The 21,858-nt window shown below is 36.2% G+C and overlaps 3 protein-coding genes across 3 annotated transcripts; all 3 read right to left on the bottom strand.

Moving 5' to 3' along the window:
- Positions 1–530: 530 nt before the first annotated feature.
- LOC103711453 (E3 ubiquitin-protein ligase EL5-like) lies at positions 531–1,070 on the bottom strand. Its single transcript, XM_008797592.2, has one exon. The coding sequence runs from the start codon at positions 1,068–1,070 to the stop codon at positions 531–533; it is 540 nt and encodes a 179-aa protein (XP_008795814.2).
- A 7,353-nt stretch (positions 1,071–8,423) lies between these two features.
- Positions 8,424–9,282, bottom strand: LOC103711455 (RING-H2 finger protein ATL64-like). The gene has a single exon (XM_008797593.3). The coding sequence runs from the start codon at positions 9,166–9,168 to the stop codon at positions 8,671–8,673; it is 498 nt and encodes a 165-aa protein (XP_008795815.1). The 5' UTR covers positions 9,169–9,282; the 3' UTR covers positions 8,424–8,670.
- Positions 9,283–12,137: 2,855 nt separating this feature from the next.
- Positions 12,138–14,099, bottom strand: LOC103711456 (RING-H2 finger protein ATL2-like). The gene has a single exon (XM_008797594.4). It carries the CDS (start codon positions 13,957–13,959, stop codon positions 13,060–13,062), a length of 900 nt encoding a protein of 299 aa, XP_008795816.2. The 5' UTR covers positions 13,960–14,099; the 3' UTR covers positions 12,138–13,059.
- Positions 14,100–21,858: the final 7,759 nt, after the last annotated feature.

Raw genomic sequence — 21,858 nt, 5'->3', positions numbered from 1 at the left:
GTTCCTCTGAACATCATGTAAAATATATTTAATTTGTTGCAATATCAGGAGGACTTCTCATTTTCCACCAATTTTTGAGGAGCAAAGCAGTATACTTGTTCAAGAAAAACAAGTACTTTAATCACATGCAAGGACTTAATTTGACTACATTTCATTTATTCAGATTCCAACTTAGTAAGCTGCCCCATTTTTTGTGAGAGAGAAAATCTTCCCCCACATTAATTATTCTCGAGAGAAGGAAAAAAAGCTCCATCACAATATCTCTCTCACTCTCTGATATAGAAGATGGGAAAACTGATCCATCCAACCGCCACAATCTCTATACATAGATCATATTCAGTAAGAAGAGCCTATATAATAAAAATTTAAAAGCATACAAGTAATAAAGATTGAATTATAAGCCTTTTTATTGTTTTATTAAGCATATGAAACAGATTAATGAAGCAGGTCCTCAGAAGAAAAAAAAAACAAGAAAAAAGAAGCCTAGAAGCCACAGTGAGAATTCTACGTGGAATCCAGGTTGAAAACCGTCAGACAGCCAAGTCGGGAGTTCCAAATTCAACAGTACTGCTTCGACAAAGCGGGCAGGTTGAGTGAGAGTTGAGCCACACATCGACACAATCTTTGTGGAAACCATGGCAACATCTCGGGAGGAAACGACCCACGTCGCCGTCTTTGAACTCCGTCAGGCACAGCGAGCACTCCAGCCTTCCTTCATGAGCAGTGGAGTAGACGAATGCCGGCAGCGATGAAGGGACCGCCGAATCAAGCCTATTATCACCGGTGGTGGTGGGGGCGGAGTTAGTGCTAGACTCTATTTGTCGATCTTGTTGGCCCTCATCGGAATGGTGTTGGCCGCAGAAGCAGCAGCAGAGAAGTATCGACAACGTACAGAAGAAGCCTACCAATATTTTAACTGTAAATTCATTGTCGGAGGAAGGGCCGCTGGGACTCGTCTGGTCGTATAAGTTCTCTATCATGGCTTCTTTTACTGATTTTAGGTAGGGGTTGCTCCAGTGGAAAAGCCTTTGAGAACTTAAGAGGGGAGGAAAATGACCTTCCTCGGCCATTTCGCTCGAGTTTACCTGCCCAATATCGTTTTGGATGGAGGTGGGCGTCCGAACCGGCCGGCATTGCTGGCTCCAAGCGGACAAACTCCAAGTCGACAAACTAGCATAGGTGCTGAAGGAATTAAGGATAGGTTTAATATTTCTAGGTTGGATAATAATTTAAGAATATAGATAATTTGGGATCACTGCTACATAGAAATACTGTAGCACTACAAAATATGGTAATCTTATCATCTCCCTCCATATCATGGTAGATCTTGGAGTCATCACCGCAAACCAAATATCACCTTTGTAGCTCAAAATCATTCACCTCGTGTGTTGTATTAAAATTGCTTCCTTTGTATTTGCATAATAAAATGTGGCATTTAATAAAGCAACATGAATGGTGGAAGTCGGTTGACTCATTTAAGTAATTTTTATCTGTTTAAGAGTATGACACAATCCTAACTAGCAATCTAATGGCCTACGTAACAACTGCTTAAACTTTTCTCTTGACAATAATGACAAACCAAATGAAGCAAGAAAAAAGAAAAATAAAAATTCAAACCTGGCCTGCTTGATGTTTGGAAAAGTTGGTTTGAAAATCAAAAGTATACACTGTCTATCCGCTTTACAAATAACCTCTTATAGGTAGATATGTAGCAATTTTTCAAATATCTTGAGATGTAGTGATGTCAGGTTTGGGCCGGGTTGGGTTCAAGTTAGGTTAAGTGGTCCTATGACTTGAGGTACCTAATTTGCAACTAATCTACTTGCATGTTTAATAGTTTTAGGTCCATGTAGCATTAGGTTTTTTGTCGTCTGAGTAGGCTATTTTTCTCACAGATTTGCATTGTTCCTACAACTTCTCTCATATTCCATTTTTGCTGTTACAAATAATGAATATCTATTTTTTAATTGAGAATTAAAGATATTGGCTGATAATATAACTAAAGAAGCAACCTATAGTATAAATGAGATAGCCCTAAGTAAATTTTAGATGCCACCACCAGCTTAAAGAACAACTTATATATTCTTTTTAATGAGATGTCCAAACTCCATGTTACAATCTGTCAAATAACTTATATTTACTCATTAGTCAAATTATAACAAAATAGAACTAAGGTGCTTTCAAGAGGATTGCTGAGATGGTCCTCTCGCTTTCAAAATTAACAATAGATGATCTAAATTCAAGATTTGGAGCACTAAATATAATTTATAGGACAAAAATATTTTGAAATCAAAATTAATGTATATTTTTGTAGACTAAAATTTATACATCTAAAGGATACAAAAATAAACAATATCAATTGTATTAATATAGTAAAATATATGATAATGCATATAAATTAAAATTATATATTTTATAAATTATGATCCGTAGATTTAAATTCAGTACTAGATTACTTTTAATGGTTTGATCATAATAAAATATAGTATCATATTATTAAAATCATTTATTTTGATATCTGCTTAATAATTAAGTTAAAAACTATTAAAATATATAATTTTAATTTTTAGATATTTCTTATAATGTAAGTTATATTCAATGATTTTGACCCTGATATACTATCATTAAATTTGAATTCTACAAAACCACCTTTTCTGCACTCTCGTAGAATTTCAGCTCTACTCATTTTGGCTGATAATATATATTTTAAATATATTTCTACAAATGCCTTCTTTTTGTGATGGGTGCGCCGTCTCTTCCCTATTAGTTGACCTGCACCCCATGGCGTGAACCGGATGAATCAGTTTGACGGGTCGTGTCAGCTAAATGGGTTTGGATTCACTCCTAATGAGACAAGTGGATATTTAAATTCTCACATCTAATCACAGGACGATTGTTAAAGAACCAGAAAATCCTATACAAGGAAGACTATTAGTAGCTAGCGTAGAGGGCGAACAGTCTCTTTTATTGATATTCCCATCGTACCTTCAATCTTTTATATAGGAAGGCAATTGTCTCTACCACTGTCCTATAGCAAACACAAGAAGAAAACATAGCTTTTGCCATCATTCTTTTTTTTTTTTTATTCCAATCATACCTTCAATCTTTTGTATGGAGAGGTAATTGTCCACTGTCCAGTTAGCAAACATAAGAAAAAATTATGAGAGCCGCTTTCGCCATCACTCTTTCTTTCCTTTTTCTTTTTTTTGTTTTACTCCGATCATATCTTTAATCTTTTGTATGGAGAGGCAATTGTCTCTACTGCTGTCCAGTTAGCAAATATAAGAAGAAATCATAGGGGGCGCTTTCGCCGTCACTCTTCCTTTTTTTTTTTTTTAGCACTCCTATCGTATGTTCAATGTTCAATCTTTAGTATGGAGAGGCCTTTTTTTTTTACCACTGTTCAGTTAGCAAACACAAAAAGAAATCATAGGGCCACTTTTGCCATCACTCTGCCCTTAAAAAAAAAAAAAAAAAAAAAACATTCCAATCAGAATTCATGCATGTTGTCATGTCTAATGCATCACGCCTGAAGTAAACTAGTGCTCCCTCTGATTTGATATTTGTATATAATATATATACATTGATAACTGCTTAATTACTTATTTATCAAATATACAAATGAAAGTGCCTAATATTCTACTAGCAAATATTCTTGCGTGTTCGGCCTGTTTATGTCCTCACACGCAATGCTTTTATAATTAAACTCAAACTTATCTATTTATAAAATACGTCCATTAACCAACCCAATTTATAAACCAAATTCATCTTAGCTAGTCGGCACTGCTTTTTAAAGGACTTGTTTATGGAAGAGATCTAGGGTTCTAATCATGGTCATAAAACACTACTATAGGCTCTAGCCCATTTGCAATCTAGATATGCTATTTCTCTCTCCTTAAATTAGGCATCTCCGTGCACAAGATTCTCATCACTGCAGCATCTATTGAAGGTCAGATGTAAGTAGCCTTGCTCCCACGTGTGAAGAGTCTGTTTCTATGTTTCGAATTCATGAGACACAGATCAAAAGGAGCTACCTTACCATTGCACCAAGACTATTTCTCCTTAAATGAAAGAATAGGTTAAATACCAGCACATTGTTTAGATTAGCAACCTAATAAAGCTTAATTTCAACATGATAGTAAGGGACTTTAAGACTCGTGTATTTATTCTTGTCAATTTTGAATATATGGATTATCTATACCATGCATGTGCGCGAGCGCTTGAAAATGGGGAGCAGCAAAGCTCGACCATCTTCATTTGAGAAATGGAGGTAAAAAGAGAGCCAACCATCCAATATAAGAATAAGATGGAGGATGGGTGGTAGGGACCACAAATAAGAGATAGAAGGGGACAAAAAGATGGAACAATTTTACCAAGATAATAGGTTTCCAAGATGAAAAGAGATGGGCAGTATTTTCGAAGATATTGACTATCTAGATCATATATCAAAAATAAATTTAAACTTTGTCCTGCATTATATTTCTAGTTGAGCAGAAAGTACACGTAAGGACTACCATGTTGGCAATTTATTGTGAGTGTTATGAATCCGCCGCATTTGGGTGGATGACCACTTAACCTTCACTTCTTGAGTTTCCCCATCTCTTGGATTTTTCATCTTTTGTAACTTCTAGATGTACCCTTTATCCCTTGGGGATGTCTACATTCATTCACCTTTTCACCTTCTCTTGTCCTTTGGGTGTCTTGTAATTATGACTATTATATCTCCTTATTATCACTATCATATCTTCTCATTATAACCTTAGGGCCTATAAAAGGGTACCTTGAGGAAGATGAAATGTACACAAGTGAAAAGAGAAAGAAAGGCATAAAAAAGAAATGAGAAATACTATTAGTTCTTGAAGAACTAATTTTCTACAACTTCTGTGTCTTATTTATTTTCTTGTCTCCAATCTCTTTACCTTTTATTTTACAACAGTGAGTCCTATTTTAGCTAGGTACTATTTCTAGTTGTTATTTATTCCATTCTTGTCCTACTTAGTTATTGCATGATATCCAAGCTAGGATAGGTGCTTTGACTTCTAGTGGGATAGTTAGAGCAAAAGTTCGCTTCCGAGTTGACTTAGAACAATGTTATTTTAAATAAGCAACCTTACTATCCTTGCTTGATTTTGAGTAACAGTCTTTTGCTTTTATATAGGGAGTCCGACCTTTTAGAGGTGAAGTGCTTTGGTACTTGACATGTAAGTTGTTGGAGAGAGATTATGTGAAGCATACTTGGAGTGGAAACCGAGAACTTTGGTTCGATCGTGGCGTTCTATATAGAATTAGATAGTATATAGAACTTTCTACGTAGTAACATAGTCATGAGTCTTGGAGTCGGATATTTTCTTTAAGGTGTTTTGAGTATAGTGGTGGTTTATTCTATTCGTAACGTAGTAATTCTAGAGCTTCTTGCAATTCATTGTGCCTGCGCAAGTGTTTGGATTCTATCATTGGTTCGTTGTGCATTTGTGCAAACAGATCTTGTCAGCCAAGACTTATATTTTTGCATTATTATTTCTATAATGGAAAAGTTAAATAGCACCAATTATTCTTGTTAGAGTTCTTATATCAACTCATATTTGATTGAGAAAGATTTGAAGAAATATTTTAATGGTTCAAAGATAGTGATACTACCTAATGCACCATTATGCATATTTGCGATATTAAGGAACCCAAGAAAGTTTGGTATGTTTATACTATAATTTACTCAAGTTCTACGTTTTACAACTTTAGTTTTTGAAATGCGAGAAAGGTAAACGGGTTGTTTTTCCAACTCTCTCTAAACTTGAGGAGCTAATTAATTGGTTAGGACTTGGGATTTGAGGTGGTCATAGATCGAGTAAGGATGATTCAAGAGCTCAATCATGTAGATGGGGCTAATGCAGAAGCCATCCTAGATGCAGATATTTCATGTGATGATAATGTCAGCCATGAGATTGGAAAGCCAAAGTATGTAGATCAGGTAAACCAAAAATGTGCAAAACAAGAAGGATTCTTGCAATGATTTAGTTCTCAATGAGGTGAAAGGGCCAACCAATTTTGAAGTACCACCAGTAATCAAGCAGCAAGAATATATGTTTGGTATTGATTCCCCTGTACCACCTTGGCATTCAACAAGGTAAAAAGACTTGGCTAATTTCACTATAAAAAATGGTCAATCAGCAACAAAATAGTTTGATATAAATTATAACATATTACTAATAAGTACCATAAGGCAATAAAATATGAATCTTCAATATAAAATATTATTTAAACAGTATTTTTGGCAATAAAATTAAATTTTATTTCTAATTTTTGTTATCAAATTTGTAGCACTAAATATTCCCACTTCGATTTTTTGGCAGAAATTTTTTCGTAACAATTTATGATATTTTTGTAATAAAAAATTATTAATACCATGAATTTTACTGACGATATTTTTTTGTCATGAATTGATTATTAAATTTGATAATAATGTTAGAATCATTCCCAAATAGATCTCTATTTTTAGTTAAGGATAATATTTCATCACTGAATATTTTTTTTATTGGTTACGTATACAGTTTTCTCGTATAATATAGGCTATTTAGTAATGAAATAATGTTTCATCATGCATTTTTCAATATATAAATAGGATAAAAATTATTTTTATTGCTTATTATCTAATTAACTTTTATCAACGACAATATTTCATAGTTAAACGTACCTCTATTAGCAACATATGTAGTTTTGTTGCAGAATATTAATATTTTAATAACGAATTGGATTTTAGACGAAATAGTTTTTGTTGCAAATTACTTATGTGATGTAACGATGATAGTGTTTCATCATTAAATACATATTCATTGGTAGTATATATGTTTTGTTGCAAAATATTGATTATTTAAAGATGAAGTGGATGTTGTCATCTATACATCATTGTATAACTAATGGTTTTTTATGTTAATTATTTATGATTCATTTTTTATGACAAATTACTTTTGTTGCGAACTAACTTGAAGTTTCAACAATAATAATGATATTTTATCGATAAATATGCGATTGATTCTTCTTTCAAATATATAGTTTTCAAAATATTTTTTATTAATTAATATTAAATATATTCAATATACTTTAGAGATAATAATCATATACTGACTATTATTTTCATGGCATACCATCTCATAATCACAAACATTACTTTTCAATTAAAAGATATTTATTCTCTTGCATTTGTGGTTACCCTTTCCTGATTCTCAAGCCCTGATGTTCGACTAGACATGTAGCCCATTAGAATGGATTGAACTCAGATCAGCTAAATAAGAAACGAAAACAGTACTTCACTTTCGCCTCAGATGTATCTATGTTAGTTTTCAAGCCGTTGAGTCGACTCCTTCACCTTGAATAACTTTGACGCAAGAAGTCTTGTCCCATCACATATTTCTCTCAGATGGTTGCTCCCTAACCAAAATAGGTATTACAATGGGACGTATTTGGCGAGCCCGTCATCATTAATCGTTAGGATTCGAACCCCAATAACGGCATCCCTTATATCTTAAAAAGATAATAATATTTAGCATTAATTTCTAAGCAAAGGCTTTATGGGCAACTTGAAATGATGATCGCCTGCATAAGTTCAAAAAGTAATGCATATATAGGCAAGTTGAATGGTGTCCATCATTATTGGTTAATGAAAAAACCTTCTATCCTAAAATCTCGCTAACCAGCAAAGTTAAAATATGCTTCTCTTATTAGTCATCATTTGAGATGGCAAGTTTTGACCCAACTTGGACCCTCCGTGCCTAACCCAACCTATTGGATTCATATGGTTGGACGCCAATCCCAACTATCAGCAGGATGTGTCGAGTTTAGTTCAAGACCTCTCAACTCGTTAGGTCAAAAAAATGTATATTTGTACTTATTGTACTTTGTTTTGTATAAAAAATAACTATTCATGCGGTATGAATTGCAAAACTAGATAGATTTTGGTCAACTAGTCAAATAAATTGGATATAGATATGTGGGCTTGCTTTGGGTCAAGTCCAAGTTGGATATTCTTGATGTACTGATAGGTTCGGTCATGCTAGCATTAAGACTAGTAGTCTGTGATTTATGGACTTAGACCATCTAATTTTGGACCTCCAAAATATTGGTGCCCCAGTCCTCATCATCTCTAAAGAAATTCATTTTCTACCTAATAAAAAAATTGTTGACTTTACTTGTTTTTTTTCCCCTGATGGAGAGGCTTCTAATTAATTATATATATTTTTGGTAAATTGAATTTATTAAACCAATTTAGAATAAAAGTATATGTGGGAATCAGCAAATAAAATATTAAAAAGTTAAGTAGGATCATCTGACAAAGTCGCCCATAGATTTAGCGTGATTAACCATATATATCGCGATCCAATTGCTATTTGTGTCGCTATAAACATATATGTTTAAAAAGGTTGGAGCGTTGACCTTTCTTTCTTTATAAAGAAACCTTTTTAAATAACACACAAAAAAAAAAAACAATCAATTCACAATGTAATCCCGTTACCGTTGATGCCCAACAAGTTTCTAAGATGCAAGCCCGTTTTACAGCCGTCTGTTCTTGTGCGCCAGAGAAAAAGGAGGAAAAAAATAGAAATCTACAGAACAATTCCAGGACCGGAAAGAGCTTAAGTCAAACGTACGATTGCTCACCGGCGGAGTCGAGAGCACGACTCACACCGCCGCGCCAGAATCTGGAGCACTGAACTCGATTGAAGCCCGGCAAAGAGGGCAGGTTGAGTGACTCTGAAACCACATGTCGACGCACTCCGTATGGAAGCGATGGTTGCACCTCGGCAGCAGCCGGCCATTCTCGCCCTCCCTGAACTCCATCAAACACACAGCGCACTCCGTCTTCTCCTCGCCGCCGACGGTGTGCACGAAGATTGGCAACGACGAGAGGACTCGGGAATCCAGCCTCCCGTTTCTAGCATAAGGACTGGGAGCGCTGGGAGCGGAGGAAGAGGCGGCGGCAGCGTTGGTGTCACCTACTCGCTGGTCCTTCCTACAGTAACGCCAGATACCAAAGTAGAAGAGAAGGATGAGAAGTATGTTGAGGGCCAAGAGAACAGCGTATAAGGTTCGGTTTTGGCGTGCCCCGTGAGCGTGCTCGGCCGGGGGAGATCCACTGGAACTCTGGCTGGCTGATAGCGTTCGATTTGGCCTTGCCATCTTCCTTCTTCTTGGTTGTGCTTGTGCTTTGGGTTTGGAATTGGAGGTGAGGTTTGGATGAAAGAGGGAATGTTTTGAGGGTGGAGAGGTTTGACAATAGGTGAGTTAAGGGGAGTAAAGGCTCAGGAGGAGGTGGGCTTCTCTTCTTTATCGTGCTTACCAGCTTAGCTAAATGACCTTAGGCTATATTTGACCCTCATACTACGGCGCTTTTCTGGAACGCTGAAGGGTCACATGGAAATTGCCTAACATATTTATGAGTCCAAGAACCAAGTAGTTTATAGTGTTTAAAACATAAAATGACTAGGCTTGGCTGCGCCCATTGGTCTCATCACCGAAAAGCCTCTGTTTTGATGAAAAATAAGCCATTGGCCTGTTGATCCAAGTTGGCCACTTGGAGAGAAAAGACCTAAGAATAGTATTAAAAACACCAACTAGGATCCTCCATGGTTGCACATCGCGGCTATGCATCCCAGGATAGCCACCATCAGGACATGGATAGCCACCAAACAACATATGCTGTCTATGACATGGCACACACTAATAAACTATTTTGTTTGATGGCCATCCATCTCTTGATGACAGCTATCCATATTATAGAGCACTATTTTGTTTGATGGCCATCCATCTTGTGTTCTAAAAACACATCTACTTCAAAAGTTTTTGCAAAGCCTAACCCATGCAGCCATGCCAAATCCGAGATCCTAAGCTTTAGGAAAGATTAAGCTGGGCCAAAAGGTCTTAAAACCTAGAACTTTTGGCAACCAGCCCTATTTGGTAACCAGGTTCAAGGGCATAGACATTGATGTTAGGTCTACAAAGTATGTCGAAGGCATGAATAACAAGGCTTGCGATGAAGTTTGCAGTTTGGACTATCAACGCCTGACACAAAAAGATATGCAGTTCATATGTGCACCGCGCAGTCACCATCACGGGGGCTCTACTTACAGCCATTGAAGCAATTAAGTTATGCTCATGGAGTCCATAAATACAAAACTTTACATTGTTTTGTTTATTATTTTATTGGTAAGGAGAGTTATCATGACCTCGTCTCCGGTGAAGAAATACACAGATACGTTCTGATTTCTATCCTTAAGTTAACGTTAAACAGCTCTGGTAGATTGTTAAGCCTTAAATATTTGGTTCGAATGCAACAAATGCAGCTCTGTTACGCCATCTAGCTAGCCAAGTTTTGTATTGTTTATTACTGAGAATATATAACTATTCTGGACGATGCAAAAGGAAGTTGTACAGCTTGATTGTTGTTGTCTATCCACTTAATTGTTAATTACGATTCAATTAAAAATAAAGTGAACTATATTTTTGATGTTAACAAAACCATTTTTTCAGTAGCTAGGAAAACCAGCAGCCATTGGCCATTGGTAAACAATTGAGGCCTTCACTTTCTTTCTTAAATACTGGTACTTTCTTTCTTAAATACTGGTGGGGCTGCATTGGAAATTTAAAAACGAAGGAAGCTCGTTGAATACTTCGGAATGTTTTGTCTCCTCTTTGTTCTTGAATTCTTTCTTAGAGCACTCTGTGACTCCCTATTATACTATTGTAAACATTCTCCTTACACCCTGTTTCATTAAAGAAAAAGAGGAAGAAATACAGCTGAGAGGATCGATGTTGATGCATGGTGGTATGCTCAATCTTTTGTTCTTTCCTTTTTCGAGCAAATGATGGGGATTCCATCACAGATTTTATTTAAGATATATAAAATAGTGAACTCAGGTCGAGGAGGAAAGAAGATCACCTCGCAGCACAAAATCAGGACTACATCATGATAGCCTCAATTGGTTGGAGGAAAATCCGCTCATCATGCAATAGACTTAAACCATACCACCTTTGCACACACACAGGAGGGGGCACAACGCAAACAAATTGACTCATCGATCTTCATATAAAAACCACAGTGAAGTGACACTTTAGCAGGTCATGGACTAAGATGCCATCCTCTCATCATCTGTGCCTCTGGAACTAATGAGCAACCACCTGGCTGCTTCTTTCACCAGCATCCTCCCAAACCATGTATGGATCATGGCCTCCTAATGGCTCGTTCACCTTCGACATCCCATATCAAATCCAAAGTCGCCATAGCAGAATTGTCCAAGGCCAGTTAATTAAAGCCACCCCACACTTAATTCATGATCAGGAGGGGAATTAATAGTGAGCAACATCTGATTAGAAGTCCAAGCTTTGATGCCTGAAGTTGGCTCGTCTGCTGACATGCGAACTTAAGGACAGACTAGCTGTGAACCCATGTTTCGGCCTTTCTTCATGAAGGGTCTTTTTAATCACAAAAAGCAAATAAAAATAAAGGAGGGCAGGCCACCCAAGCCCAGCGCAGCCCAACCACAGGCCGAGTTTCACCTAGTCTAATACGCACCCAATCAATCTATTTTTTTAAGAAGTGTAAAGATACTCCCACCAGGGAATATTATTAACAAGAGAAGAATGGGCACAACACTCCCACCAGTATTTGGAAATTGAAAAATGGAAAAGGACTGATTTTCTGTGAGCTTTCAAGAGGGTATGTCCTTCCATCTTCGGAGTCAAGCAGGCTAATAATAGTGCATACAAATGTCCAATGTCTTCTTGTTCTGCCCTCAGCATATGCCTTGCTGTTCCATTCTGCGAAGCTAGGCAAATTATATCCTACACCGCATGTATCAATATGGCTGTGCACCACATCAATTAGATTGTCCCGTTCTTATTGGCCAATCATCAAGACGAGCGCAAAATGGATGAAGTCTGCAGAAATGAGACGATCTGATTGGCATGGTGCCTATGGTGCATGATATAATTTCGCATGAAGCTATCGCGAGGACGAGGCATGTTTTGATCCCGCATCAATTATGGGCTAGAAATCAAAATAATTTTTTTTTTTGGGTGAGCACCCGGATCATCACAACTATGGCTTTCCTTTGGCACATGATGATGTAGACTCGGGAGCCATAAGATGCTGTCTCCACTCAAACCATAATCTTTACAGCATTTGAGTTAGGCCGCGTCATTTTTTTAAGTTGTTCTTTGAGCAAGGAGAAGAAAAGAGGTTGGGGGAATCCCAAATTCAAGCATTCATATAATTCAAAACGGGCCCAACCTACAAATTACAGGTGTTATCAGTAATGTCGGCTCTAATCCATGGTTTACATTATAGGGTGTGGTTTAGGTACATTGCATGACAGAAGCTTGAAATTCGGCTGTTTTCAGGCAAAACACGTCATTTTGAGATTCATGCAACACTGTGCGAATATAAAATAATCATTTACCCGTTTTGGAATCATTCCAAAAAAACACCGTGTTGTTTGGCCTGCAAGATTTCTGGCATGTAACTTATCCAAACGGGGCCTTCAAATTAATAGTTAATGATATTAAATGAGTATCTCAAAACACCTATATGACATAATTTATATTATCCGGATTTGGATAATGGTCATAGTCCTATTTTTGTCCCATTTTAAAAGTCATTACTTGAAGCCATTGCATATATATTCATCGCTTTTTTTTTATTATTCAAATCACTATATTAGTTCAAAATAATAATGTCTTAAATAATAAGATTTCTGGCGCGTCATAAAGCAATTGGAAAATCGAAAATAACTGGCGAGAATAAACATTTGCTGCTATAAAGAACTACCACTAACGTTATCATAATTACAAAAAAAAGAAGAAGAAAACTAAAACAAAAAGCCTCTCAAAACTTTACAAATCATTTCCAGACCCTCTCCCTCCACCCTTCTCGAGCTAACCGCTCGTTTCTGAAGGAAAAGTCCATAAAGGCAGCTAATAAAAAGAATCTTGACGTCTCGATATCATCCCCGAGCCGCCACGCGTGCACCGCCAACGGCTACGATTCCGCGACGTCTCCAACCACTTATCATACTAAAGTGCCGCCGCCGTTGGTGGAAGCGGCGGCGGCGGCGGCGGAGGAGGAGGTGGAGACCGCTCCGCCCCTTCCCCCCTCTCCAGATCCGGTTCTGCCTCCGAATTTCCGCCGCAATAGAGCCTCTTATCCCTGCTTAGAAGCCTCGTAAGCAGCTGCATGCGGCTACCTGGCGACTTCATCCTCTGCACCCCCGGCGTTCCCAACCCTAATCCTAAACCTAGCTCTTCCTCAGGTCCCCCGAACCCCTCGCCCCACCTCGCCGGTGCCTCGATCCTCAGCTCCGGACACCCCAAAGTAGCCGACGAAGACCCGATCCCCTCCGCTCGGCACCTGGAGCACAGACCGGAGGACGAACGAGCCCGTTCCTCCGCCGCCGCCTCCGGAGGATTCGATGCCAGTACTCGCACCGAGACGATGGTATTGACAGGCGGCGACGCCGCCTTCACGGCGGCCCGGCAGAGGGGGCAGGTGAAGTGGGAGTGGAACCACATGTCAATGCACTCGATATGAAATCGGTGACCGCACAGCGGGAGGGAGCGCAGCTTCTCCCCCTCCACGAACTCGTTCAGGCACACCGCGCACTCCACCACCTCCTCCCCATCTCCTTCGCCTCCAGCGGCGGAGAAGACGAGGACGGGAAGGGACTCGAGGATGTCAGGAGCCAACCCGCGATCGGCGGGGCGCAGGGCGCCGTGGGTCTCGCCGGCGAAGACAAGGCGGCGGCGGATGCGGCGGCGGGCGGAGGCGAAGCGGCGGAGGACCCGCCACCGGAGGTAGAGGTGGAGGAAGAAGATGAGGAGGGTGGTGGTTAAGAGCGCGACGATGGCGATGAGCATAATCTTGCCGCTTGCCGCGTAGCCCTCCGGTGGTGGAACCCCGTTATGATTCGAACCCATTAGGCTTCAATCTTCTTTTCTTTCCTCTCTTTTGATCTTTGGAGGCGAGGGAACCTAGTCGGCCTTTTATAGATGCATCAGCGTGGCCGAGCGGGCGGGATTGTCTTATTACTACCGGCCTGTATAGGATTCGGATAAGAAGGGAAGGATCGAGAAGTTTTCATGCGGGAGGGTGACGTTAGTGGAAAGCTTTAAACGGCAGCTGTCCCTTTGGAAGCTTCGTGCAGGGTTCGACGCCAGACGGCGGGCGCAAACCTCGGGCGAGGCAGGCGTCGCGGTGGCTCCTGAAGTAGACCCGAGTCACCGACCCTACTTGCTTTTTCGCCGTGTTATCATTCTGCTGACTCTGTTTTTTTTTTTTTTTTTGGCTGAAGATCTGCTGAATGTGCTCGCTGAGTGAGGAGTCCAAATCCCCAAGTCTTTGGTGGAGAAAGCAAGGTTTGGAAACATATCTGCACTATGATGGTTGCTAGAACTCACAGGATAATTCTACTAGGACTCCCCGAAGGATGTATTTAGTCCTCTTACTAGCATAAAACCTCCATAATATACATATAATTTTTCATTTATTTTTAAATTATTTTTAAAATATAATATAGAAATATAATAATAATATTGAAAATATTGTAGATTTGTCGAAATGATCATCATGCCATTATATCATTGTAATAACTATGATATGAAGTTATGAAGTAAATTACATATATCATTGCTAAAGTATCGATTTTACTAAATTTCAAGATCATGGATGTGTCAGATAATTTGAATTCATGTTAAAACTAAATTATAAACATATATTGTTATATATAATATTACATATATATTTTTATAACAAATTAAAACTATATTTTTTATATATGTTTGTTATATATAATTATTATATTATATTAAATAAATAGTGAATGTTAGATATATCTATATCAGTTGTTATATTTTTAATTATTATAGTACCTATATAATATATTAAAATCATTATTCTAAAGTATGTAATTGTTTGCTTATATGTTTAGCATCAGCTCTCTTGTCCTATTGATTTAATTGATACATGACTCTCATTTTATTAATGATAATATGGAATGTGAGAAGAATTTAAATTCCATTATTGATAATAGTGTTCACATGGTGAGTAATTAAAAACCACCATGGTATAGTTCATAATTAATTAATTGATCCGATTGAGGATAATAAAGAATTTTCTCAATCTTCTCAACTTGAATATCTAAAAAAAAAATTAGAGAAAAGAAAAAAATTGCGAAAGCAGAATTTATATCCCATTTTCTTTCATTCATGATCCATATACGGTACACTGAGGTACATAGCCCTTATTTACAATAGTAGTAAGGTCCTCTTTTATACAATTTGGATTAAATTCCTTTTCCAGTTCAAATAAATTTAGATTTCCAAAAATAAATATGACAAGTAAAAATAATTATAAAAAAAATTAAAAACTCTACAGAAGGTAAATCTCAATATTTATATTAATTTTATCTTTTATTGCTTTATCTAATTTTTCACGTATTAGGAGATATGCTCGATCAAAATTTTTTCTAAAAAGAAAACTTTCTATTTGATTGGCCTATCTCGATGCCAAAATTCATATTTTCTGCACTTATCGCCTTCTTGCCTTTCCTTGGCTGGTACTTCACTTTGCTTCTCATGATCTTCATTCTAGCTTCTCTAATGTCTTCAATTTCGAAGAGTTTTAACTTCTTTCGAATACTCTCATAGAGACCTCTGACGTACCTAATAAAGACTGCATAATCATTAATTGAGTTTTCGAGTAAGATAGCTTGCTTGTAAAACTTGGTAGTATAGTTTAGGATTGATTGATCATACTTCTGTTGCAGGTACTACTACTTGATTAATTAATTTTCTCATAGTCGATTGGATAGAATTGCTCCTAGATTAGGCTCCTGAAAAATGCTCTACGTCAAGTTAGAAAATATCAGTGTTCCTCACGTACGAATTTCACCAGATAAGGACATAGCTGAAAAGCTTGAGGTGGGCAAAAGTTACTTTTTGGATAGTAAATAAAGTTTCGAACTAGTCTAGCCAATTATCCAGTTTTTCTACATCGACAACTCTATCGTATACAAGGATCTCGATTAAAGCTTCGACTTTGAAGGGTTAAAGAGGAGGATTCTTAGTGCCCGCAAGTTACTTATCCTCCTCACTGAATGGCATATCTTTTATCTCGAAACATAGAAGTTAGCTTTACAATAAGAGAAGTTGGTGCTTGTGCTGAAAGTATCACCAATAGAAGTATGATTTTGGTGAGTTGGATAATCTTTTCTAGTTATGTGAGACAATCCTTCATCTTATCATCTATACCCGCATTTATCTTAAATATACTTTAAGCGTGGATAGCCTTTCTTCTATTTGCTTGTATTTTTCGCACACTTGGACCACAAACTAAACTCTCCAAAGATGTGGAGGAGTGGAACTTCGATACCAGCATGATCCGATCAGAAAAAAAAAGAATTTCTCAACCCGCTTAACTCGAATCTCTCAAAAAAATAATAAAAAAATTATAAAAATAGGATTCATGTCCTCTTTTTCTTTTATTCATGATCGATATGTTATAAACTAAGGTGCATATCCCCTATTTATAATATTAGTGAGGTCCTCCCTTACACATTTCAGATCGAATTCTCCTTTTAGTTTGAATTAGACCAAAAATAAATATGATTAGCAAAAATAATCAAAAAATAAAAATCCTACAAAAGGTAAATTTCGATTTCCACATCAATTGTCCTGTATCATCCCACCTAATTCTTTATAGGTAGAGAGATAAGCTCGGTTAATTTTTTTCTCAAAAAAAAAGTTTTGTTTTAACCGGCCTATTTTGGGATCCATGCAATGAAATTTTAGCTCATTTTAACCTCTTTAGGAAACATTTGGTATGGGTGATCATCCCAAGATCAAGGATGATATAGGTAAATATGACGAGATTATTATTTTTGGTTGTACCATAGTGATCATATGTAACAGTGATCCCAAATTATCCTCACTCCTCAAATCACAGCCCAATCCAGTGATAGGATGCCCATCCTTGAGGTCAGAAATCTAAGATTACCCTACGATAGTAATCTTAGGCCAAAAGTTGAGGACAAAATTGTCCCTCAATCTAAAAAAAAAGGTATATCAATACACCACTTATATACTATATCAATATTACATATAATATAATATTGATACTATATATATGATATTTATGAAATAGTATATTGTAATATATTATTAGTCATATTATTGCCATATTATTATTCAATGATAATTTTAAATTATAGTAGAAATATATTATTGTGCTTTATATTATATAATAAAAAATATTTAATATATTACTTCTATGCCTTATTTTTTAATCAAAATAATTATTAGTATTAAAACATAATATTAGTAAAAATATTAATTCTATAATAACAATTAATATATCTTTATAGGATTAATAATTTATATGACTAATAAATATATTTATGCAATACATTAATAATTAATATATACATAAATATATTAATATTTTATTGTGATATATTTTATATGATTAATAAATATATTTTTATTGAATATGTCAAAGGTTAGTGCTAAGTCGTAGAACTCAAAAAGTTAGCCTATTTCAAAGAAAAGATCATTTTAATTAAATGCCGTAGGTCTAAGTTATAATCTCTAAAAATTTGACTTATGATTTGGCTTTTCAATATGGCAGATTTTGCTTTCAAACCTTATCTAGCCTTATTTGTGGTGGCAAAAATAGTCCACATTGAGTCTAATGATCATTGTAAATTATTAATATATAATTTTAATTAATGTATTGACTAAATTAATATATGACTTTTACTTTATTAATGATAATATGGAATATAAGAAGGATTTAAATTTCATTATTAATATTAATATCCACATAGTAAAAGAAAAGCTCATGGCAAGCAAAGCCTCCATATTAAGAACATTTTTGTAACAAATTAAAATATATTTATTGTATATATTTTCTTTTGTTATATATATATTTTTTGTATTATATGAAATAAAGTATGAACGTTGGATATATGTATATCAATTTTCATATAAATTCTTTTGTAATTATTATAATCTTTATATAGCAAATGAAAAACCATCATCCATGGCCTACAATTGTTTGCTTACATTTTCAGTATCATCTCTCATCTCCTATTGAATTAATACATGGCTTTTACCTTGTAATGATAATATGAAATATGAGAAGGATGTACATTCCATCATTAATAATAATGTCCATGGTGAGTGATTGAAAATCATTATTCTATAGTCTGCAATTAATTAATACATAATTTTAGATAATAAATTGATTAATTAATATATGATTTTCACATTATTCATGATAATATGGAATGCGACAGAGATTTAAATCTCATCATTAATATTAGCATCCACATAGCGAGTGGAGAGCCTCTGGTACCGTTTGTAACAACCTAGGACCTCACCCAAAATGGATAATCGGAAGGTATTATTTGGGTTTCTTGATCCTATATAAGTACCTAAGATCTACCGAGTGAATAACCGATATGGAATTAAACATATACCCGCACGGGTCCTCACATAAGTTTAAACTAGGTAGTTGTGAGTAGGGATAGAATTTAAGGTATACTGGGAAGTCTTACTTTTTATTATCTTGATTCAAATGCACTCATGATCTTATTATAAACTGTGTATATCATGAGCAAGTCCCCTGATTTTCATTATTTTGATATTATATACATGTAATCATATTCATGATTTTAGAATCAATTCCCTTATTCTTGAATTTTTTTTTTTTATTATTGTTTTGGTACGTGAACTTGATCTAATTTGTTAAAGATTCAGTTAGACTATCCCTCTTAATGGATTCTAACTTAAAATTTAGATTCAAGCTTTTTATATCAATATGTGGTCTACCTTATTAGGAAACTCATTACGATCTCAATCCTATTATTGAAATCATGGTAACAAGCCTTACCATCTTGGGCTTGCTCTTATGATTCTAATATTGATCATTTTTTAAAGCCCATCATTATATATTTATCCTTGTGATCACTTGTAGAACTATCCAATTATTTGACTATGAATAAGATAGATCATGATCTTTTAATTATATCTAAGATCCATCATGATGTATATGTCAAACCCATTTCACTTCCAAGCTCTACTCCAAGCAATCGCTTTTAATAATCTACCTTGCTATGAAGATTTAGCATTTTATTATTGATCCTAGTCAATTCTTGATTGAACAAGCATTTAAATCTAGATCGTAATTTCAAACTCAAATTCATTTTCAATCATTTTGTTAATGCTAATCTTGTTAACCTATTTCTTAACCTTAGATATGACAAAAGCTTCAGCTAACTATTTTTTCATATGTAAATAGATCTTAATCTAGTTTTCATACTAATGTTGATCATGTGATCGATATTAGGGCGAGATCTGGAATTCAAGTGGGAGATCATGCATTTCTTAAAATAACTCCTACCGAGAATGTGATAAGATTTGAGTTAAGTATGTTCAACTGTTTCTTGGTCTAGGTTCGTTAAGGACGAAATTCTTTTTGAGGAGGGGAGGACTTGAGAACTGGTCTAACTAAAGTAGCTCTATCAGATCAACCTAGCCAATGTCATAGGAGGTGCCACAATTGTGATCCTCTACCAGGGCAAGGCCAGTGCGGAATGGCTAGGGTTGGCGCAAAACCGCCACCTAGCAGCTCCTACCCATGGTTAGGATTATGGGCGAGATCGAAACCGCCGGCAACAAACACTTTATTGAATTAATTTTATTTATCTGTTCTCTTACTTTGCCATTATCATCATCTCGCCTACCTTCTCAGCCGAGATCCACCCCTCCCTTCTCTCCTAGTGTCACTGGAGTTGTGCCCCAACTCTATGTCGGTCATTATTACGGTAAGTGACCCTCTATTTTCCCCACAGCTGGATAACCACACCCTCGCTCTGCTTTCACGACGCTACTCCTCGAAACAACAAATCCTCCTCTCACTATCATCTTTTCTCCTCCAGCTATGTCTCCTCTTTTCATCTATTGTTGAATTCATGGGCAGTTTGAAAGTGCTAAAATAGATGGTAATATAAAAATTAGGTCTTGACATGAGCAGCTCATGATGCAATGTCATCATAGCTCAAAAGAAGATACATCACATTTTTATTGGTCCGGGCACAAATCAAGCTTACTTGCTGGACTAGCTTTCCTATGTTCCATCCCACCCACTTTTACCATGCCAAGCGACTAGTAGCCTTTCCCAAGTTAAAGAACTTGGATATCTGTTTATGAATACATCAGTTAGAATTGCCTTTGGAACCGTATCATGCAAACACTGGACAAAAGCACTCTATGATCATTTGGATTAGATTTTTTTCAACCGTCGAACAGATAAATTGATATAGGTCTTACCATGAGTTGTGCTCACTCATGGGCCTGGATTTTGTGTTACTGGGCGTTTGGGCTAACCTCGCCATCCTGGTGCAATGAGACAAATATGAATAGAGATTTTTTTCCCTATTCCAAATATCAGCCTCGATGTCTTAACAAAGGGCAAGATGACTCATATGCTGATGAGGCTTAAAGTAAATATGGTAAACATGAAAAGGAGGGAGAGTGAGAGTGGAAAACAATGAATCATAGGTTGGTGGAAAGGATTTTAGATAAAGCTTATCGCGATGCTACTAGTTGGAGACTCTTGCAGTTATTCACAAGGCTGGAGATGGAGCACTTAAATTTTCCTATTAATTAGTAAGCCGAACTTGGAAGCCGGACTCATAAATCTGAGCAGATATCGAATTTGAAACGTTATACATGAGAACATAAAACGACAAGTTCATCATCACATTCCTAAAATGGTAAGAGGAAGATCGCGGTCTATATCTTTTAGGATTCTTTATCAAAAAGAAATCTTTTAGGATTTGGTATAGACTTGAAGAATCTTCTGGCTGTTGACAAAAATGACAAATTCCTCACCATACAGGAGGAAATTATTGTCAAGTTCATCATCACTTTCCTTAAACATTTCATATAGTATAACACAAGAATGATATCCGCCCGCTATGCGCGGGGAGATATAGAAAATAGAAATGTAATTCTATACGGTGGAGGAATAAATAATTTTTTAAAAATAGAATAAAAAATAATCATAAGTGGAATGTATTTTATAATTAATGACCGCTCCGCGGCACGAACTGGCATTCTAATCCTTCCAATTGCTTTGATTGCGGGTTCCATTGAAGATAATTTTTTAGAATTTTTTCATATTTTAAATTTACATAGAGCTCGGCAAAATTAACTAATAAGAGTTTCTATATTTCTTGAAATAATTAATAAGATCTGCATTTCCTAAAATGATTAACAAATATTAGGCTGACCGGCATGCATTTCTTTTGAGGATTTTTTTCACATGTTAATAAAGCTTGGTAAAAGATAATTAATTTTTTACATTTTCTATAATAATTAATAAAATTTTCTGCATGTTCTAAAATATATAAGAAACTTTTAGGTGGAACAAAATATTTTCTTAAATAATTAAGGAGCAAGCTTGTGCAATAATTGTTCCACTAAGATATTTCTAAATATCAGCAATGGTCCGCATGTTATGCACATCACATATCTCAACCATGTAGATCATACGGTGATATCAAATACACAGGATGAACTATAACTGCCTAGTAACATGCCCCATAAATGGTGGAGTCTTTAACGAGCTTTAACCGTCTTTAGTGTGCTTTGAGTTGAAGACATATAGCTTGCTGCAATTGGTGTAGGTTGGCAAATGTTGAGGTCAGCAGCCCGATTGATTGCTATGGTTGGTGGCTCAGGTGATGCCGATGTCATCACCTTAGTTAGTTGCCGAGGCCGAGCAGATAAATGTATACATTATTAGGACCATTG

This window comes from Phoenix dactylifera, unplaced genomic scaffold (assembly GCF_009389715.1).
Source record: "Phoenix dactylifera cultivar Barhee BC4 unplaced genomic scaffold, palm_55x_up_171113_PBpolish2nd_filt_p 000366F, whole genome shotgun sequence".
NCBI classification, from domain to species: Eukaryota; Viridiplantae; Streptophyta; class Magnoliopsida; order Arecales; family Arecaceae; genus Phoenix; species Phoenix dactylifera.
This window is presented reverse-complemented; position numbering and strand designations above follow the sequence as displayed.